Source organism: Lepidochelys kempii, chromosome 3, assembly GCF_965140285.1.
Source record: "Lepidochelys kempii isolate rLepKem1 chromosome 3, rLepKem1.hap1, whole genome shotgun sequence".
NCBI classification, from domain to species: Eukaryota; Metazoa; Chordata; order Testudines; family Cheloniidae; genus Lepidochelys; species Lepidochelys kempii.
Genome location: NC_136382.1, coordinates 68,218,859 through 68,240,051, shown reverse-complemented (window position 1 = coordinate 68,240,051; position 21,193 = coordinate 68,218,859). Strand labels below are relative to the sequence as shown.

At 40.9% G+C, this 21,193-nt stretch overlaps 1 protein-coding gene across 1 annotated transcript in view; it reads right to left on the bottom strand.

Annotated features, from left to right (window-relative positions):
* ZNF292 (zinc finger protein 292) overlaps window positions 1-20,540 on the bottom strand; it is a 60,688-nt gene extending 40,148 nt beyond the window's left edge. Inside the window, exon 1 of the mRNA XM_073336614.2 lies at window positions 20,215-20,540. Within this exon, the coding sequence (XP_073192715.2) occupies window positions 20,215-20,376 (162 nt within the window). The 5' untranslated portion in view covers window positions 20,377-20,540. The remainder of the gene's footprint in view (window positions 1-20,214) is intronic.
* Window positions 20,541-21,193: the final 653 nt, after the last annotated feature.

Sequence of the window (21,193 nt, the reverse complement as noted above, 5' to 3'; positions counted from 1 at the left end):
GGAGGAACATGCACAAAACCTTTCTGGATTTTGAAATGGAAGTACTTATGCCCCCAGTTCTTATCCTTCACTATATTCTTCCATCTGTCCCACATGTATTTCTAATACAGAAATACTTAATCACAGTTCAAACAAATGCAGAAGGAACAGTCTATCCAGTCTCTTTCTTCTCCTCTCCTTTGTCCAGGTGATACAGTTCCCCTTCTTCTGGTAATGAAATAACTCTTTGTTTTTGAATTTTTTAGTACATGATTTTTCTGGTGTTTCCAGTTAGGAACCTGAAGAAGATACTGGTAGAGGCTTCTCTTTTGATTTATAACATCCTGTTGAGTTGTGACAGCTTTGGAGAATGATTCTTCTTCCTTGGTGAGGGATGAGTCTGAATAAAAGCTCCGACTGAGTTCAAAGTTATCTCCCACTCTCCACCCCCACTTTGTTTCAAGTTTATGGGACTGGTTAGCTTTTTAAGCTTAGAAGTTGAAATTCAGAGAGGTGGCTATTAGCTTTATTTATATTTTCCTTCTCAGCTTTTCTATTTTTGTAATTTTTGTTCTTTACCATTTCTCAATACACAAATATAAGAGAATATTCATTGAGGAATAATGCCTTCAAAAGGCTTGAAACAATTTTAATTCATACTGTTACAAATTATTGAAATCTATATACTGGCTATGCAGAAAAAACAATTTTTCTTCTTCAACATGCACTGTGTGGATCTCCAAAGCCATCTGTATTTAATACATATCTGGAGATCAGCACTTGGTGTTTGTTCCAAAACAATAACAAAAATGAAGTATCGTCCATACACATTACACATCATTTATAGCTATTTATGAATCAAAACTTGATCGTAGATGAAAATCAGAAACAGTTTCATGCATCCTAAATTAATTCTCTTTCCCTTCCTTTCTTTTTCCAAGGGTCTTCTGAGATGTCACTTTCTCTTCACTCCTGCCCTTCTCTAAGGCAGTGGTTGCCAAACTGTGGAGCATGTGCCACTCTAGGGATGTGTGGCGGGACCCAGGCCAGGCTCCCCCCAGGGGACAGGGAGGGAGCACCACCTAACCTTGCTCCACTCCCGGGCCCCTGCCCCCAGATCGTGCTCTGGCCCTGGCTCCTGAGGGGTGGTGGGGGGGGCACAGACAGGTTCCATGATGGTATGGGGGGACACGACAGAAAAAGTTTGGGGACCACTGCTCTAATGTCTTGGTTTCTGATTCCCGATCTCTGGCTAAGGAAAACAGGTTGCTGCTTCTCCTCCCAGGGACGATGTGTGTACTGCCTCAACAACTCCTCCAGGCACCGCTGGCACTTGGTGCTGAACTCTGCGATGATACCATTGCAGCACTAGACCAAAAAACACCCTTTCCATTTGTACTCTTTTCTGTATCTCTGCTCCCTCACTATTTCTCCACTCTCTGTATAAACTCTTGTATTGCTACTGCTGCCCAAGCAAACTGAAATATATAAAAAATATAACTTTCACCCTACTTCTTCTGGGGCAGTGGTTCTCAACTAGGGGCATGTATACCCCTGGGACCATGCAGAGGTCTTCCAGGGATACTTGACAGAGGGGGACATGCAGCTGGAGCCGAATGGGGCCGGGGGCGGCACGGACGGGGCTGGCCAACTGAGAAGCCCCGGAGATACGACAGCGGCGTTGCGGACTATGCAGAGGAGAAGACGATTCAGAGCTCGAACCTGTAGATGGCCATGCCAGTGATTGGAGACAGAAGATCCAGAGAGCAGAAAGCAATTCATCTAAATCAGTGTAGATGGGGGTTGTGTCTCCCACAGAGGCCGCAGGACGGATTTAGATGGTCACAAGCACAGGACTGGCATTAGGAGATAGCAAGTCTGGCAACTGCCCAGGCCCCATGCTACAAGACCCCCCCGCGACACTAAGTTACATGCTTCAGTCCTCGGTGATAAGGCTCGGGCTTCACACAAAGCTTGCAAGTGAAAAACAGGTTCAAGTATCACACTGAAATGTAAGCACAATATATGCCAATCGATTTTATAATTATATGGCAAAAATGAGAAAGCAATTTTTCAGTAATAATGTGCTGTGACACTTTTGTACTTTTATGTCTGATTGTCTAAGAAAGTAGTTTTTAAGTGAGGTGAAACTGGTGGTATGCAAGACATATCAGACTCCTGAAAGGGGTACAGTAGTCTGGAAAGGTTGAGAACCACTGTTCTAGGGAAGCTCTGTAGGCAGGGGAAGTGACAGGTGGAACTGGTCCATAACTGATTATTTTCAAAAGTGCAGGATCTAGGGAATGGAGATAAAAATGGTCAGCAGAAAAACGTGGTATACCTATTACCCTTTGCTAAATTTATGCTTAAGGATAGCATATTGAAGATTTCCTCATAGGCTTCTGGGGACTAACTCTTAAAGAACAAGGAGTCACTCTTATATGCCTCAGGCTTTTGGATAAGACTTTTTTTTGGAATAGTCAGCTTTAAAATGTTATAAATTAATGTAAACACAACTAAAATCTCTCCATGTTTTTCTACTCTAACAAAAACTGTTTAAAGAACCATTATTTGTCAAAATTCTATAGAAGTATGAGTTTTCTACAGCAGAGACTACAGAAAATTTCAAATGAACCTTTTCAGAAGCCACAGCAAACCTCAAGTGATATTCCCCATTCCCCAACTGCTATAAAGAAAAATAAATAAAATAAAATTAAAAAATTGAAGCAGTGTACAAGCTTCAGCAAACATTTAAAAACTAACTCACAATGGTTTTGTAGACCTTTTCACCCCTGTTAAATGGAAATCCTGATGTAACCTTAACTGTGGTGGTGCTTTTGCCTCACTGTATCACATCAGGGCCAAGGGTAGAGTTAGTGGTGTAAATAGGGGTTATTTGGTCAAAGGCTCCCTCTGACACAGCTTCCCTAATGAGGAGCTCATTTTGATGATCAAAGTGCTCTAATATCCACCTGTATAGAGAAATAGTCTTGAAAACTGGTATGCCACAAGAGAAGCTAGTTTGTGGTGAAAATTTGGGATCATTTGGTCAAGGGGTTCCCAGATATACAGCCATTTAAAGTAAGCTGCTTATAACTATCAGATTGATATAACTTTTTTGGTGCAAAGCTAGGGAAAATCTAAGACACTGACCCTGATGAAATAAATGTAAAGTATGGACTGTCCCCATGATCAGCTACTGAATAGTGTCAAGGATCAGTTTAGAAGTATTTCAAAAGTTATTGCACTCTAAAAGCTTTAGGAGCTCTACTTATAGACAACTTGCAATGGTAAGAGTTACTGTTTCCTCAGGAACTTCTTGGTGAGTAATGCACTCAGACTCTGGCTTAGAGGACTAAGCATTGCCCCTTGCACACAAGGCCCATGAGTCTGATTCTCCTTCTCTGGAGTTTTGGTTTCAGCACACATCCACTTTTAATTTTGTGTCTGAGGCTACAATGGGGATCACTGTGCAATTCTTTATATTGCAAACACATGCACTAATACGCTATAATGTGAACTAGACCTGAAATAAACACAAAAGCCATGACAGTATGAAAGTAATTATTGTTCCTGTCACTGTAGAAAGTGTTCAAATTAGTCAAACACCACGGCTGAGCACTGCGACTAAGCAACATAAAATGCACTGTCAATGCTATCTGTAAAGAAGGCTGACTTGGAGAAATATTAGTACTGGTAATGTGCTTGCACCATAGAGGAAGAGACAACATCTTTGGAGCAAGTGTAAGCTATCTCCAAAATAGCAGTGAGATATTTACTTCAGAAGTACTGTCAACCATGTAACTAAAATTGTTCTAAATCTGACATTTTCTTCACACCCTTCCGCCCCCCAGAAATTACAGCACTTCAAAAGGTGCAAGTGAGAGGTGTGAACCCTTGGTTTGTGTAGACTGGAATTACTGTAGGAAGTTGTAATTTGTTTTCTGTGCTTATTTTTCATCGATAAACATAAGTTACTGTTTTGACTGATGACATTACCCTGGAACCACACTTACCAATGTCAAACTTATGCCAGTCCTTACAATACACCTCTTTATTGGTATGTTTACTGATGCTCAGCAATCCCTTCAACTTCCTGAGAGTCACGACAACTTGTTTTTCTTTGATCACACTCAGTACCATTATTCAAGATGAGCATGATTACAATACCCAAATGCTGCCTTTAATCTTCCTTCTATTAATTAATGTTATTGTCCTTGATAACAGTTTTAAGGTAAAAATCTGAATATGTATGTGGATTTTAGAGTGCTCTGAAATATCAGCTGTTAAAACCAGAAGCTCTCTCAGGGTAAAACTTTCAGAAGAAGCTCCCTCAGAATGCAGCAGACAGGAACTAATGTATATAATACACATTCTCAGAAAGCTGCCAAGGAAAGGACTCAAGCTCACAGTACGTTGGTGCTGCTTGGTTTCAATAGCCACAGCATGTTATCTTGAACCACTCATCTTGATGTAAGGTTGCCTGCAAACATTCTGGCACACAACAAGGCCCCAGTCATGTTGCACATACAAAAATAAATGACATTCTGGCTTATCAATTTGGCTGGACCCACACTGTCAACGCAACTTTTACCCTGGACAACTTTTAAAATATTGCTTCCCCGAAGGCAGTGGATGACAGACATTAGCAGAGACCCCCAGTCCAGATAATTTGAGGAGGATAAGAGCAATAGATCAAACCTCAGACCTGTGCAAAAAAACCCCCAAATTACAGAACTATAAAATTTTGACATCAGTTTTTTTTTTTTTTTTAAAATAGGGTTGTATCTTGGGAACCTCTTGCTCAAATGACCTCAAATTTGGACCACTAATTTGGACCCAGATCCCCTTGAGGTACAGCAATATTCAAAGCAATCCACGTTAGCATGTGAACTTTAGAGCACTTAGAAAAATTGGCTGTGAAACAGTAATTTAATCTCAACCTTAACTACAATGTTGCTACCTCTCCACTATCAGTGCACCCAGTACACTTTAAAGAGCATGCAAAGGAGGTGTATTTCTACTTCTCTTTCTGGGGTACACATCTCAACCTTACACTTGAACAGCATGCTTCTTTCTACCACTTCAATTGAAACCCCTATAATTTTATTTCCCTTTTTGCCCTCATCTCCCACAGTACCATACTCTAGCCCGAATGTGAAACGGACCAGTTCCATTCTGTTATTTCTACTTCAGCCACACTATGTGCGGTGGTAATCATTTGATGCCTGGCATAGATGAAAAGTAGAAGGAAGAAAGGAGAAGCAAAGATATTTAAAATTCTAATTCTCTCTCCCTCCTGCCACAACAACCTCCATTAAATGGAGGAAGACAGCACTCATGAATCCGCTGCTCCTGCAATCCTTGCTAGGGATAGGCTGCACAAGGCTAATTAGGCCTGGTCGACACAAAAACAGCACCGCTTTAACTAAAATCTGTTACAATGTCTGGTGGCAAAAATACAAAGGACTGGGCAAGAAGAAACCAGATTTTATACTTATACTCTCACTGTCCAGCAGGAAGAGGTTTTGTGGAAGGAACAAAAGAAGCCTGATATTGGGAAGAACACCTCGTAATTTGATTGACTGGCAGCACTGTGATCTTTGGAGAAAGTTACCCTTTTAGCTGCAGAGATGTCTGCCATGATAAAGGTTTTAAAAGTGCTAGTGGTAAACAAGGAACAATCCCAGAAAAACCCTTCCCCCGAAAGTAAATAAAAAATGGAAACTGATAAAAACCACAAGCTATAACAAAAAAGCTGACGCTCCACCTTTAACTCATACAGTATTAAAAAACAAAAACAAACACACCTGCTGATGCAGTTTCAAATAGATGAAACTATTAGGTCTTTTAACACTAAAAAGAAACAGTACAGCTTATTTACTCACTCTTGAATAAACATATCCTTTAACTCCAATAAAAAAGGGCTTCAGCATTTTGCAACCAATACAATTTGTTTTCTCAGGGCTGGTCCACACCACAGGCAGCTTACGTCAACCTAATTATGTCACTGTCTACACTACAGCCTTCCTCTTGCCAATGGTAGTACCCTACTACACCAACAACTCCAACTCCATGAGAGGCATAAAGATTATGTTGGTGTAATTAAGGCCACGTCCTGTACGTGTAGACACTGCGTTACCTACAATGGCTGTTGGATCTTGTCAATTTCATGGTAGGAGCCATGACAGCTTTATTTTTCATTGTGTCTTTCATAAAACTCACAGAACACTTAAGATTTGTGGAAGAAACTACAGGTAAAGACAGGGAAGCAAAGTCAATGAGAGTAATCATTAACTCCTCTCTCCTGGCTCATTCTAGAAACAAAAGAATAGCAGTTATCTAGCTCTGTTTGATGATAATCCTCATAAAATCTGTCCACCGGCCCTACTTACTGTGCATATTCACTAGCTAGATTTTCATTTCAATAGTTCCAGAAGATAACATGGCAGGTCTAGCTTCCCTCCTCCCTCCCCCAAAAAAGATTAAATTGTTTAATAACCATCATGAGCATCAATTCACAGCTAAAGTTTTAAATTCCATACAAATGACTACACTGGAAACACTAAGGCTCTGATCCTGCAAATGCTTATACCCAGCTCAACATGAAGCAATGGGAAGTGTCCCATTCATGTTCATGTGTCTTATATAGTTATACAATCTCTTTTTCTGTATGAGAGCATCCCACAACCATTAAAATGTTTATCCTCACATCATCCCTTTATGGTGGTACTATTATCCCCATTTTTCAGATGGGGAACTAAGGCAGAGGGAGACTAAAGCTATGTCTACCCCTCAAATTAAGGTGCAACAGTAGCACAGGTGGCTCACTGCGCTAGTTTTAACATAGCCAGCATGCGTAAAAATAGCATTAAAGATACACCAGCATGAGCTGATGCTATGGTACAAGCCTACCAGGATATGACTGGCTATGATGCTGGTTGCTGGCCCACGCTGATGTCCATGCTGCCAAAATTTCACTACTACTGTTATCCACACTAGCTAGATTAAAGCAAGCATAGGTATGCCTATCTGCATTACAATTACAATTTAGTCTGCAGTGAAAACATACCCTAAAAAACTTGCTCATAGTCTCATGGAATCTGTGGAAGAGCAAGGAACTAGGGTTATGAAAGGGAATTTCAAATGGTTTGGAAACAGAAGTGGAAGAAAACAATTTTGGCATTGGGGCTGCTGTCATTCCCAGAGCAAGGCATGTGGACTGGAGGGAATGATGGTAAAAGACAAAGATGAGGAAAGGGAGGATTGAGTCTCTTGGTCTGTACATAGAAGGGAAGAGGCAAGATGTCAAATCTTCCCATTTATGGGAAAGTGAACTGGGGGACTGGTCTTTGAGCTAAACATGGGGGGTGGTTTGTGAGTTTACAGCACTTACTAGAAATGTACGATACAGAAGGTTGGTGGATTTAAGAGGATTTCTAGCATCTAGGTTGAGGATGGTCAGGAATACAGGGCAGGAATTTTGGTTAAATCTCCCTTTCTGAACTTGAGTGTCACAGCACTTGTTTTTTGCACCATTTATCTCAGATGTTGCACTCTCTATTACTACTTAGGTGATCCAATTAGAATTACTTCTTGAACCTAATCTTGCATGAAGTAGGACAAAGACATTTTTCTGCATCCCCAAGAATTAACTGTTCTAAGAAGCAATTTTTTAAAGCATTGAGAACCTGCTTCCCTAAACCTCACCCTGTTGCGACATTCTCTCTGTTTAGAAAGGAGTAGCTGAAATCATGCATTGTTAGACTTAGGTGCTTATCTCCTTCAACTTTCAGTATCTTTTTTCCTGATCAGTTCAGTAGTGTTAACGTATTGGTATCTTTGCATCTTTCTGCTTTGGAATTTGAATCCATACCACTCCGACTGTAGGTATCTCTCGATTCAAGTTTTCATCTCAATAGTCTTCTTTCTTAAATCTTCCCTTCTGTGTAGTTTGTAGCCAGCTGTTACAGTATCTCATTGATTTTTTTAAATTCTACCATGTTTCAGAAATACCTACTATGTTAAACTCCTCCACTGCCAATCTATTTCACCTATTTTTGTTTAAGCATCTTGAATTGGTTTAACCAGTTTTCTTGGAGGTGTTCCGATTTTTGTTTAAGTCTACTCTAAAACCATGTTATTTTTCTGGAGCTCTCTCATGATCTGAACCTTCCCATCTAGTTCAGTTGTAATTTCTCCTCTATCCTTTACTAGAGGAAAAGACTCTTTGTATTAGACATTGAGAAGTGGTCCTTGTCTAACTATGAACTATAACCTATCAGCTTCCCCAAAACCTAAATTTAAATAATCTCCCCCAACCTTGTCAGCAAGGTTCTTCCTTGTCAGCAACCTCTTCCATCAGCAAATGATTCACACAAGTGTTAGTAATAAACATGGTCCATTTATTAACACATACAATAGGTAATAGAACCTTGATCTCTTGGGATCCAGTAGCCCTCTGTCACTGACTCACTCACTATGTAGCTTAGGCAAATCACTTTCTCTGTGTCTCAGTTCCTCCCTTTAAAAAGCAAACATATGTGACACAGGGATATTATTATTATTTTATATGCAACATTCTATCAGTAGTTATAGTATGATGGTTGCATGGAAAGCATCACAAAAAAAGGTATAATCTGAAGACAGTGAGGTTGTAACGTGTCACTAAAGGACATAATTGAGCCTGCAAACCTTTATTATGGTTGGTGATGTACAAGATGGAAAGAGCCCAGCTTCATGCTACAGTATTGACAGTGAGAAGATGACAATTTCACTTGCAAGATTTTAATCAATAAGAATGACTATGGAACCACTTTATTTTTAATATTTGTAAAAAAGGGGTCACTTTTCAGGATAACATATTTTAAAATCTCTGGAATACGGGAAGTTACATAGGGCATTTCAAAATTTTCCATGGAACATTCCACCCCCCACCCCTCCGGCCAAGATTCTTTTGCTTCTCATCAGCTCAACCCTGCACTTATGCGCGCGCACACACTTCTACTTGGCTGGCCTATAAGCTTGAATCGTGATATATTTCTTCTCTCCCCTTCCTGATGCTGCACCCTGTCATCACCAGATAACACAAAGCTGTGTCTTCACACAGCACTGTGATCAGATAGTGACCACAAGAACTGAGAAGCCCATATCACCTATTTTAATTTACTTAATCATTAGGCACTCTAAATATATTTTTGAATTTGTCAAAACACTTTTGGGAGGTAGTATACTTGTTTTAAGGTTTATCTATTTATCATGCTCTCTTGATTCTCTCCATCACTTTGAAGCATAACAGGTCAAGAGAATCCTATGAGATTCCATTCTTAGGAGACACTTTCCCCTCAAATCCGTATCATTCTTTTGGTACTATAAGTATTACAAAGTGAATTTTACAAGAATACAACAGCTGCCTGCAACAGAGAGGACAGAACAGTGCTACAGAGCACAGGGGTGGGTTTCTGAAAGGTTGAATTAATGTGGAGTGCTGCATGTAGCTGAAACATCTCACACAGATAATTTTGTTCCAGTAAATTAAAGTTTTCATAATAGTAAATCCATTAGACCAACAATCAGAAGGACGACTTCATGCAGCCACACCTACTAGCAGTCATTGAAGTAACTCTGCCAGACGCTTTTGGCATTAAATGAATCTTCCTATGAGGGCAAGAGACTGTGCCAAGCCCAGACTGACCGACTTAAATAATCAAGCAAGACTAACCATTAATGCTAACAGTGAAATAGTTTGCCCGACTGACAATTCTTTACTATAATACATTTGTCATTCTCACACACAGGGAATGCATCAAACCAGAAATATAGCTTCTAGGACACAGAGTTGGGGGGACAGAGAGAATAGAATGAGAAGAAATGAAGAGACGGCAGAACCTACATCCGCAAACAAGATCCAGAGTTAAAAATGTCTTAGAAAAGAAGTGGAGGAATCATAGAATTGTAGGACTAGAAGGGACCTCGAGAAATCATCTCGTTCAGTCCCCTGCACTCAAGGCAGGACTAAGTATTATCTAGATCATCCCTGATCATTGGTTGTCTAACCTGCTCTTAAAAATCTCCAATGATGGAGATTCCACAACCTCCTTAGGCAATTTATGGCCATGTTTAACCACCCTGATAGTTAGGAAGTTTTTCCTAATGTCCCACGTAAACCACTCTTGCTGCAATTTAAGCCCATTGCTTCTTGTCCTATCCCCAGAGGTTAACGAGAACGAAGTTTCCTTTCTCCTTGTATCAACCTTCTATGTACTTGAAAACTGTCATCATGCCCACCCCCACAATCTTCTTTTCTCCAGATTGAACCATTATTTTCAATCTTCCTTCATAGGTCATGTTTTCTAGACCTTTAATCATGTTTGGTTACTCTCCTCTCGACTTTCTGCAATTGTCCACATCTTTCCTGAAATGTGGTGCCTGTAAATAGACACTATGCTTCAGCTGAAGCCTAATCAGGGCAAAGTAGAGCGAAGAACTACTTTTTATGTCTTGCTTACAACACTCCTGCTAATACATACCAGAAGGATTTTTTTTTTTTTTTTTGCGCAACAGTGTTACTCTTGATTTCATATTTAGCTTGTATCTGAAGGTCATAGTGGATCATCTTTCTGCAGTACTCCTTCTAAGGCAGTCATTTCCCATTTTGTATGTGTGCAAGTGATTCTTCCTTCCTAAGTGGAGTACTTTGCATTTGTCCTTATTGAATTTCATCCTATATACCTGAAACCATTTCTCCAGTTTGTCCAGATCATTTTGAATTTTAATTCTATCCTCCAAAGCACTTGCAACCCCTCCCAGCTTGATATCGCCCGCAAACTTTATAAAAGTGTACTCTCATCAATGATTTAGATAATGGCATAAAGATACTGAAAAGAACCAGACCCAGAACTGATCTCTGTGGGACCGCAGTCAATATGCCCTTCCAGCTTGACTGAGAACCACTGATAACTACTCTCTGGAAACATTTTCCCAACCAGTTATGCACCTAGCTTACAGTAACTCCATCTAGGTTGTACTTCCCTAGTTTGTTTATGAGAAGGTCATATGAGACAGTATCAAAAGCCTTACTAAAGTAAAGGTATACCACATCTACCACTTGCCCCCATCCATAAAGCTTGTTACCCTGTCAAAGAAACCCATTAGGTTGATTTGACATGATTTGTTCTTGACAAATCCATGCTGACTGGGACTTACCACCTTATTATCTTCTCTGTTTGCAAACTGATTGCTTAATTATTTGCTCCATTATCTTTCCAGGTACTGAAGTTAAGCTGACTGGTTAGTATTTCCCCCAGGTTGTTCTTATTTCCTTTAATAGACTGGCACTATATTTGCCCTTTTCTAGTCCTCTGGAATCTCTTCCGTGACTTTTCAGAGATAATCGCTAATGGCTCGGCTATCTCCTCAGTCAACTCTTTGAGCATTCTAGGATGTATTTCATCAGGTTCTAGTTACCTGAAGACATCTAACTTGTCTAAGTAATTTTTAACTTGTTCTTTCCCTATTTTAGCCTCTGATCCTACACCTCATTTTCACTGGCATTCACTATGCTAGACATCTAATTACTATTAACCTTTTTCGTGAAAACAAACAAGGTAATTGCCCAAATTCTCTGACCATTTACCACAGAGAGCTCTATTTTCTTTGGCCATGAAGCTGAAATTGATCTTAAGTAAGCCTTCAGTAGCAAATTTTACCTGATTTCCTGTATGCTCCAGTAACAATGGCTCAGACCAATCTTAATAGGATAGCATTTTGTGTCGTCTTTTTACTTTTCTGCATATGCTGCAAATATGTTTCTAAATGCTTTTGTTCTACCAAGTAATATCTGATAATTAGGACTGTTAATTGCAGTTAACTCACATGATTAACTCAAAAAAATTAATCGCGATTAATCGCAGTTTTAATCACAATGTTAAACAATAGAATACAAATTGAAATTTATTAAATATTTTTGATGTTTTTCAACATTTTCATATCTATTGTATTCTGTGTTGTAATTGAAATCAAAGTGTGTATTTTTTATTACAAATATTTGCACTATACAAACGATAAATAGTATTTTTCAATTCACCTCATACAAATGCTATAGTGCAATCTCTTTTTCGTGAAAGTGCAACTTACGAATGTGGATTTTTTTGGTTACATAACTGTACTCAAAAAAACCCCAAAACAATATAAAACTTCAGCATCTACAAATCCACTCAGTCCTACTTCTTGTTCAGCCAATCGCTCAGAAAAACAAGTTTGTTTACATTTACAGGAGATAATGCTGCCCACTTATTTACAATGTCCCCTGAAAGTGAGAACAGGCATTCGCATGGCACTTTTGTAGCCGGCATTGCAAGGTATTTACTTGCCAGACACGCTAAACATTCCTATGCCCCTTCGTGCTTCGGCCACCATTCCAGAGGACATGCATCCATGTTGATGATGCTCGTTTAATTAATGCTTTTTTTTTTTTTTTTTAAATTAGTGACTGAACTCCATGTCTCCTTGCTGTTTTACCCACATTCTGCCAGATATTTCATTCGTCGGTCTGCACTACTTTGGATTGTTATCGAGTAGAACCCATCATCAGCATGGATGCCTGTCCCCTAGAACAGTGGCTGAAGCAAGAAGGGACATATGAATCTTTAGCGCATCTGGCACGTAAATATCTTGCAATGCTGGCTACAACAGTGCCATGAGAACGCCTGTGCTCACTTCCAGGTGACATTGTAAATAAGTGGGCAGCATTATCTCCCATAAAAGTAAACAAACTTGTTTGCCTGAGCAACTAGCTGAACAAGAAATAGGACTGAGTGGACTTGTAGGCTCTAAAATTTTAGATGGTTTTATTTTTGAATGCAGGTTTGTTTTTTTAAAACAAAATTCTACATTTGTAAGGTCAACTTTCATAATAAAGAGATTGCACTACAGTACTTGTATTAGGTGAATTGAAAAATACTATTTCTTTTGTTTTTTTACAGTGCAAATACTTATCAAAAATAAATATAAAGTGAGCACTGTACACTTTGTATTCTGTGTTGTAATTGAAATCAATATATTTGAAAAATGTAGAAAACATCCAAAAATATTTAAATATTGATATTCTATTATTAACAGTACAATTAAGCAGGATTAATTTTTTTAAGTATGCAATCACGATTAATTTTTTTTTTGTTTGACAGCCCTACTGATAACTCCTTTCTCATCCAGGCAATGTATTTTGAACACTTAGGGTCAGAGCGTTTCAGAAATAAAGGTGTTAAGGAGAGGTCTTTATGAATGTGATAAGGGAAGAAAACTTAAAGAGGAGTTCTGATATAGCCTGACCACTTCATGAGGAAACAAAAAGCCACATAATGGTTTTGATGGACAGTGTATTAACATCAACTACTCAACATATGAAGGCCAAAAACATAACAGGGAAATGGTAGACACTGGTTCAAAGGTTGATTGCATATGACCTACACTAAAAGTCAAGTTCTAGCTGCTAACTGGGACTTCAGTCTGCAGATGGAGTTTGACCACTGCTTTAGGCTATGTCTACATTAGAGATCTTAGAGCAACACAGCTATGCCGCTGAAAGGTCTCCCATGTAGCCGCTCTATGATGACGGGAGAGAGCTCTCTCATCAGCATAATTAAACCACCCCTAATGAGCACTGGTAGCTACGCTGGCGGGACAGTGTTTTTTTGCCCCCCCCACACCTCTGACCGACAAAAGTTTTACTAACAAAAGAGCTAGTATAGACATAGCTTATGTGAAGCTGATGACATGAGGATGTGATGCTAGGGCACCCTTCTTTCCAGAAAGCTTAAGAGTCCCATGAGCTGTTCTGTAACCATGCAAGGAGCTTATACAGAAGTCTTTAATAAAAAACAGTCAGAGAAGTTGCAGCATGGTTTGAGAAATTAGCCCATGCTTGCAGCACCATTTCTGAAGGTACGCCATATTCTTATGGAATGAGAAGTCTACAAATTGAGTATCTGAATTTTGGAAAGTTAAGGATCTTTGATTCTAGTCTGAATTTCATAGGATTCCGGCATCTGATTGGATCTTGAGTCAGAATACTGACAAGAACGTAGAATCCAAGGAAGCAAGCTGACATCTTTAAGAGTCAGACGAATAAAAAGCTTACAAGGCATTATCACAGAAATATTCTGATCCCATCCAGCTTGATCTTTTAGGCTACCTGATCAGGGAGGGGGAAGGAATGCACTAGGTGGTCAGAACATTTAAATAATGTATGTTTTCCATGCTTTCTTTTCCCATAATCTGACATGTAAAAATCTGGTTATTTATTGCTGATTGAGGGAAACTGATCTGTGCTCATTTGCTATTCCCACTCTTGAGGGAAAATGCACAGTGACTGCCACCAGACTAAAATGTTGAGTTTGCCCTATATGTAAGCGGCTATTTATTTGTATTACAATGGTGCTCAGAGGTTCCAATCAAAATCAGGGCCCTAGTGTGCTAGACACTGTACAAAAAACAGGTCTTTACCCAAAGAATTTACAGTTTACCAAGAACTTTCATTGTTCAGCCCATTTTCGGAGAGACAGTTTTTGTTTAAAGATCTATGTTTCGAGTATCCTACCCTCAACCCCAATTTATGTAGACTATTGTTGTCCAACTGTCTCACCTTCTTGAGTTTTCAATTAGTTTAACCGAAGATATTGTTTTCCCAGATAGCTCTGAATTTCAAACAGGTCATTTTCATCCTCCTTTCTGGGGCAGATAGGTTTGTGTGGGTTATGTGTGCTCCCCAGTCTGTCACACAGGCATCCATGAATGTTCACACCACTGATGCCAGTCTGAGGAATCGTGATGTTACAACATATGGACTCCTATAGGTGATCCCAGTTTCACAGAAGCAATGCTTGGACGTTTCATGTAGAATTGGAGCTCTTGATTCCCGCCCCCCCAAGAAAGAGCAGAACTGAACTTTTGTTTGTACAGAGAGGCAGAATACTGAGGAAGAAGAGAACAGAATGCTATCAGTTAGGCACTGGGCACCAGCCAAAAAGGTTATTTGGATTGTTCTGGCCCAGATGTGAAATGCTATTTTAGTCTGTTCCCAGTGGATAAGTTTGCAAATAACTGGAAAACAATGCCAGTAAGCCACAGAAAATCTACCTGGCAAAAGGAAGAACAGATGGAGGTCAATTCCAAGTCTTGCCTTAGTATGGCATAGCATATTCAGAGTAAAGTATAGCTTATGTAAGGTATGTTTGGATAAACTATTCGGTACAGCAAAACTTGAGGATACTTTTTGTGAATGCTGACATATATACATCTGAATAACAAATTGCCATGAAGGGCAGAAATAGATTTGATGGCATAATGGAAAGACATTAAAGTATGATTAGAATAGCAACTTAATGGGGATCTTTTTAAATTATGATCAGCAGCATGTTCTTACTTAACAAATCTTGCTCCTTGTGTATTTATTCCAAGTCACATTTGCTTACTTTAATTATTAAAGTCTTCATTATTAATAATACTGTAGTACTGCCTAGTGGTCCTAAACAGGGACCATTTCCAAAAGAGCATGTTAAACACGATTGTTAGTGTGACTGTGGTTAACCCTGACCAGCTAACATGTTTTTCCTAACATGATGCATTTCCCCAGTATAATCAAGATCTAACCTAGATTTGTAAATCCTTGGGACAGGGATGCTCTTTGTTATGGGTTTATACAGTACCTAGCACAGTGAGTTTCCAGTCCCTGACTGAGACCTCTAGGCACAATTGTAGTCTACTAATATCTAAAGTTATTATTTTTAAAGCAAGCAGATATGACTCAAAATACACAGAGGGAGCAGATATGTTGGAAAAGCATTTTATAGTAACAGGTGTTTTTCTGACTAACTATATTTAAAAAACCTCATTCACTGGCTCTTCTAATCCTACTTTAATGATTTTGCAACTATTCTATCAATGCTAGGGAGCCTCCAAGGTTAATCACAACTAGCTAACTTTAAAAAAAAAAAAGATTGTTCTTGTCCACACTAAAGAGAAAATCACGTTTAGCATTTTTAATACCTATATGCATTTTCCCAGTATAAACAAAGCCACTGTGACAAGAAACAACAGGTAGACAGGATAAAAACCATGTTGGTATGCAGCAAATTTTCGGAGACTGACTATACACAATTTAGCTCCCTATTTGCTTAGCTGTTAACAGCTGGCAATGTTCTGTAGGCAGTGCAGCAGAAGAGACTCTTACAAGAGAATAGAAGGAGCTTTATACCACACAAAAGGGGCAACATAGGAGAAATAAGGTGTGGGGGAAGTGGACTAGTTGGTGAGTTTAAGGCTGGATATTAGTGGAGTGAAGGCAATCAAAAGCCTGATCGGTAGACTGGAGCTAAACAGTGAAGGACATTAAAAGTAAGGACAAGACATCTATATATGATGCAGTAGAAAGGAAACAGTAGATGGATGAGGGGAGGAAGGTGTCACAAAGCAAACAGTTGGAAGAAAGGATATGGCAGCCCTATTTTCAACTGACTTAATGGATGCAAAGTTACAGTAGTCAAGGCCCAAGAAGAGGAGATTATAGTAGTTAATATGCAATATGTTAAGGGCCTGGCTTAGAGCTCTGGAAGTCTGGTCAGTGCTGTACTGGCTCTACACTGTTCCAGAACAGTGAGTTGAATTTTTTAAAATTAAATATTATCAAAATTATCATTCAAATCAAAGTTTGAAAATATTAATCAGTGGCAAGGAAGACAGTTTCTCTGGACAGTTATCCATTCTAAACCATCAGTTACTGTAGAATCTTTGTTTTCATTAAAAAATTAAGGTTCTTTTCATTGAAGAGAACCTTCAAAAAAGTGAACCAACACAGATCTGTCTTCCTGAGTCTGGATACAGATCACTCTAGTGCCTCTGCTACTGGTCATAGCTTTACCAAACAGCTTGAGTAGTTTGCTTAGTGTAAGTGACAAGGGACTAGTCACTTTCACCACTAATATTCAGACTCTGCAGGCAGCAGTGAGATGACAAAATCTTGTCAGTATAACTTTCCTGGTGCTTGTGAAGTGTATGACCAGCAACAGAAGCATGCCGGAAGTAGCTGGAAGTAGATACAACTAGAGGATAAAATAAGTATATTTATATGGATGAATACATCTACAGTTTTGTTTCATAAAAAGAGCATAAATCAGCCTCTAATTGTCAAAGATTAGAAAAAAAAATCTTCCCTGTAGCCTGGTTGTTCTATAAGTTTTCTTACACCTTCCTCTAAATCACCTGGCACTGGCTACTGCCAGACACATGATATTAGACGAGAAGGACCACTGGCCTGATGTGATATGGCAATTCCTATGTTCCTAAAAAGAAAAGCCACAGAAGTATAAACAGTTTTCCTATCCACCAACCCACAGGCTTAGAGAGAGATGCTTGAGGGGCTTCAAATTTAAACAACTACTAGCCAGAGACAGACATGAAAGATGGAGCCCGGAAGCAATAGGCAGAGGCAGCAGCTTGGTAAGTACTCCAGTAGACCCACCTCTTCTCAGAAACTGTGGTTACAGTTGGACTTCCACATGTAACAGTCTGTTGAGACTAGGCCTCTGGCTATTAGGTTTAGTTCTTAGAAAGCAAGTACCTAGTCTGTCTTTCAAGTTCATTACTAAACCTTAATTGCAATATCTGTTTTACAGGTGATTATTCAGAAGCCAAAGAAATACAGCATGTCTTTTAGACACTGAGTTGCAATTAAGAAAGTCACTATACATACAATCTGAACAAATGTTGATATGGAATCAATGAGAGTAAAACAGAATCCTGTTATACCAGCTGTACAGTGAGAGTATAAAGTAACTGGACTTTTCTGGGAACTATGCAGAATAATAAGGTACTGCCTAATATCCCATGTATTTTTTTTTCTAAGAATGATTAAAACATGTAAAGTCTATGCAACAATGAAAATTGAATACACACACGTTTACCTTACGTGTATAATGAAAACTGTATGAAACTACAATAAAACGGAATTTACACTTTGTTTCACTCTTACAGGATAAGTAAACAACTCTGGAATAAAGCTATCCTATTTTTTCCGGGTACAAGCAAACGTATTTTTAAGACTTACAATAGATGAACTGTTTCAGAATGGAACTTTCAAATCAACTAAGGGATTAGCTGTACAACTTCTAGGAAGTTAACACTACTTGAGTGGCTAAATCCCTTATTCAGCTTGGAACCTCAGAATCTACTGATGAATTAATGCACATTTTATAGCTATACTTTAAGAAGTGTAAAGGTACATTTATTTCTCAAGTGGTGTTCCAACACCTACAATTTCTTAAGTTTGTCATAGTTCCCCATCACAATTAATGCTACCCACCTCATTTTATACAAATTAATTAAATACTGACATTATCTACGCATCTGTTCAACTTTACCTGTTTGTTCAAATTCAACTGTTGCCATCTAACAGAACAAAAGTTTTGATATTGTAGTTTTTAATCTTGACATTCTCTTGCATTTTCCATGCATAGTAAATTGTACTGTGATAGTCAAAACATTTTTTCAGCACTGCTTTTCAGACTTTGCATAGAATTAAGGTTGCAAGTTTTGAATACGCAGTCAAATTTTCTAATGTTTTCGCATATCCAAATAACCAACTGACTTTAAAAATCAAGGTAGAAGTTGTCTTTGAAGTATCACTAAAAATATGGATTCCATGGGTAGACTTCCAGTGATGTAGATTTTCTACACCACCACCAACAGCCACTGTCACCCAATGCAAACAGCCAATCTTACTATTTGAACCATAACCATTAATATGAAGTAACTCCACAACAGAGAGCACTACACATTTAGACATCAGCAGAACTGTAGGTATTATATGTTTAGAGTTCAACAGTAGATAAAGAGATGGAAAATTTGTTGTTTAGCTGGTGAAAAACTATGTTACAGATTTTTTTTTTAAAATATGTGTTTCTTTGGCACTTGTAAAGACCAGTATCTTCAAATTCAGTTGTTTAAAGTAACATTGAATCATCGTGCTTTTCACCCACTGGCATTATGAATCTGATCCATGCCCTCTGTAGGGCCATCACAACTGATACAACCTTTTAGTAGCAGGACAGTTAACTTTAAAATCTTTCTCTCTCTGTCTCTTCCAGTGATACCTGATACTAAGATGTTAAAAAGAGTAGGAAAAAAGCAAAGAAAACGTGTGGAATTTTTGCAGGACAGAAGAGACCTAGGTTAGGAATTTACACACACACTATGGTGGATGGGGTTGTGCATGTAAAAAGCTCTCACTGGAACTGGAAGTTCTTTATCCTGCAAGAATTCTGCAGACAAGCATTTTTTGTACGTTTCTGGTGCCTAACAGTTTAGGAACATTTTATTGTTTAGCTGAATAATCATTTCCACTCTTTAGTTGAGATGGGACAGAAGGTAAGCAAAATATTCAATATGATTTACACATAGTCCCTTATCTCCTGTAAGACAATTATAACTGTAGAGTTATGCCACGGGAAACGCTTTTCCCTGCCCCAATTAGATAGCGATGGTGATACTGACAACGGGGCTCCGACAGTCCCCCAGCCCGTCACTACAATGTGATTCCGTTGGGCGTGAGGAAGGAGGGGAGCAGCGCAGCCCCCCAGCCTCACAGGAGGCCGAGCGCACCCTTCTCCCCACGGCGGGGCAGGCCCAGCGGCGGCGGCGGACAATAACGGAAGGCCCGGGGCGGTGCCGGACTCTCCGCACGGCCGCCCCGCACTCCGGAGCGCGCGCGGAGTGTAAACAGGGCCGCGGAACGGAGTCTCAGCTCCTCCCCCAGGCTCGCGAGCCCTCCCGGGGCGGGGGGGGGAAGGGAGGCCCTCACCGCCCTGCTCCCAGGACCGCTAGCGCCGCCGCCAGGAACAAAGGCCCTTCAGAGCCGAGGCGACACCAGCCCGCAAAGCACAACAAAGGGGCCCAGAGACCGCGAGCGGGCGAGGGGAGGGATTACGGGCCGCGAGCAGCTCCCAGGGTGGGGGGCGGGCCGCCTAATCCGAGCCTACAATGAGCGGCAGCCTCCCCGCCGCACCACTGCCCCGGCCCGCGCCCGCCGGGGCCAACTCCGAGCGGAGCTAACCGCCGCCGAGCTGCTGCCTCCTCCCGCGCGCGCGGCGGGGGCGGCGCCGCTCCCGCCCCCCGCTCACACACACACACACACACACGGACCTGGGGGGGGGTGAGGGGGAAGAGGGCGGGAGGCGGCCTGACCTGGCACAGCTGCTGACAGTACTCGGTGGCCGCCTCCACGGCCGGCTCCGCGCTCTCCCGGAGCCCGCTCTCCAGCTCCAGCAGCCGCTCCCGCAGGCGCTGCAGCTCTAGGAGGCCGCCGCCGAGGCTACCGCTCTCCTGCTCGGCCTCCTCATCCGCCATCTTCACACCCCGCTCCGTCGCGTACGCAACCCCCCTCTCTCGCCCCCGTCCTTCGCCGCTCAGGTCACGTGATTACACAATGCCACGTTCCGGGGAGGGGTCACGTGCGGAGGAGAGGCAGGAGCGCGCGCTCCCTCGCCCACTGCCGAAGGCTTTGGTTGGAAGGAGTGGCCATTGTGTCACATGACGCGATGGCGCGCGCCCATGGGACAGGAGCTGCGTCGCCGTCACGTGGTCCTTCCCCGATGTTTTTTTGGCGGCAAATAGAGAAGGCGAAGCTCAATTCCCGTCTGGTTGCCTTTGCGGTGCCCTGGGTCACGAGACGTGCTGGGGGGTAGGCGGGGTAGGAGCCTGGCGCTGATCTAGGCAGCTGTGGAGCCTCCCTCCCGTCTCAGAGCAGCTTGGTCTAGAGGCCAGGGGCCAGGAAACCTCAGTGTCATTCCTTGCACCACTGCCATGTGGGAGGCATAAAACAAATGAAGCTGAACTCATGGGCTTCCTGGGTCTGATCTGCCACCTTCCCCCAGTCTCCACTGTGAAGGGCAGGGTATGGGAGGCTGATAAGATTTCTTTGCAGCCTATCGAGACAGCCCCCATCTGTCTAGTCTTCCTTTGTTCTAGGGTGCTCAATAATCGATTTCTTTGCCGTCTCCGTAAACAGGCTTCGTCATGGTCTTTCTGTTCTAGTCTGGTACTTATGCTGTCTTCACCAGTGTGGCAATTGGGCACCCTCCAAACTGCCCTGCATGACATGACTAACTTTTATTATGTGAGACTGTCTCTTTTCTGTCCACAGAGGAGAATTTTGTGGGTTTAT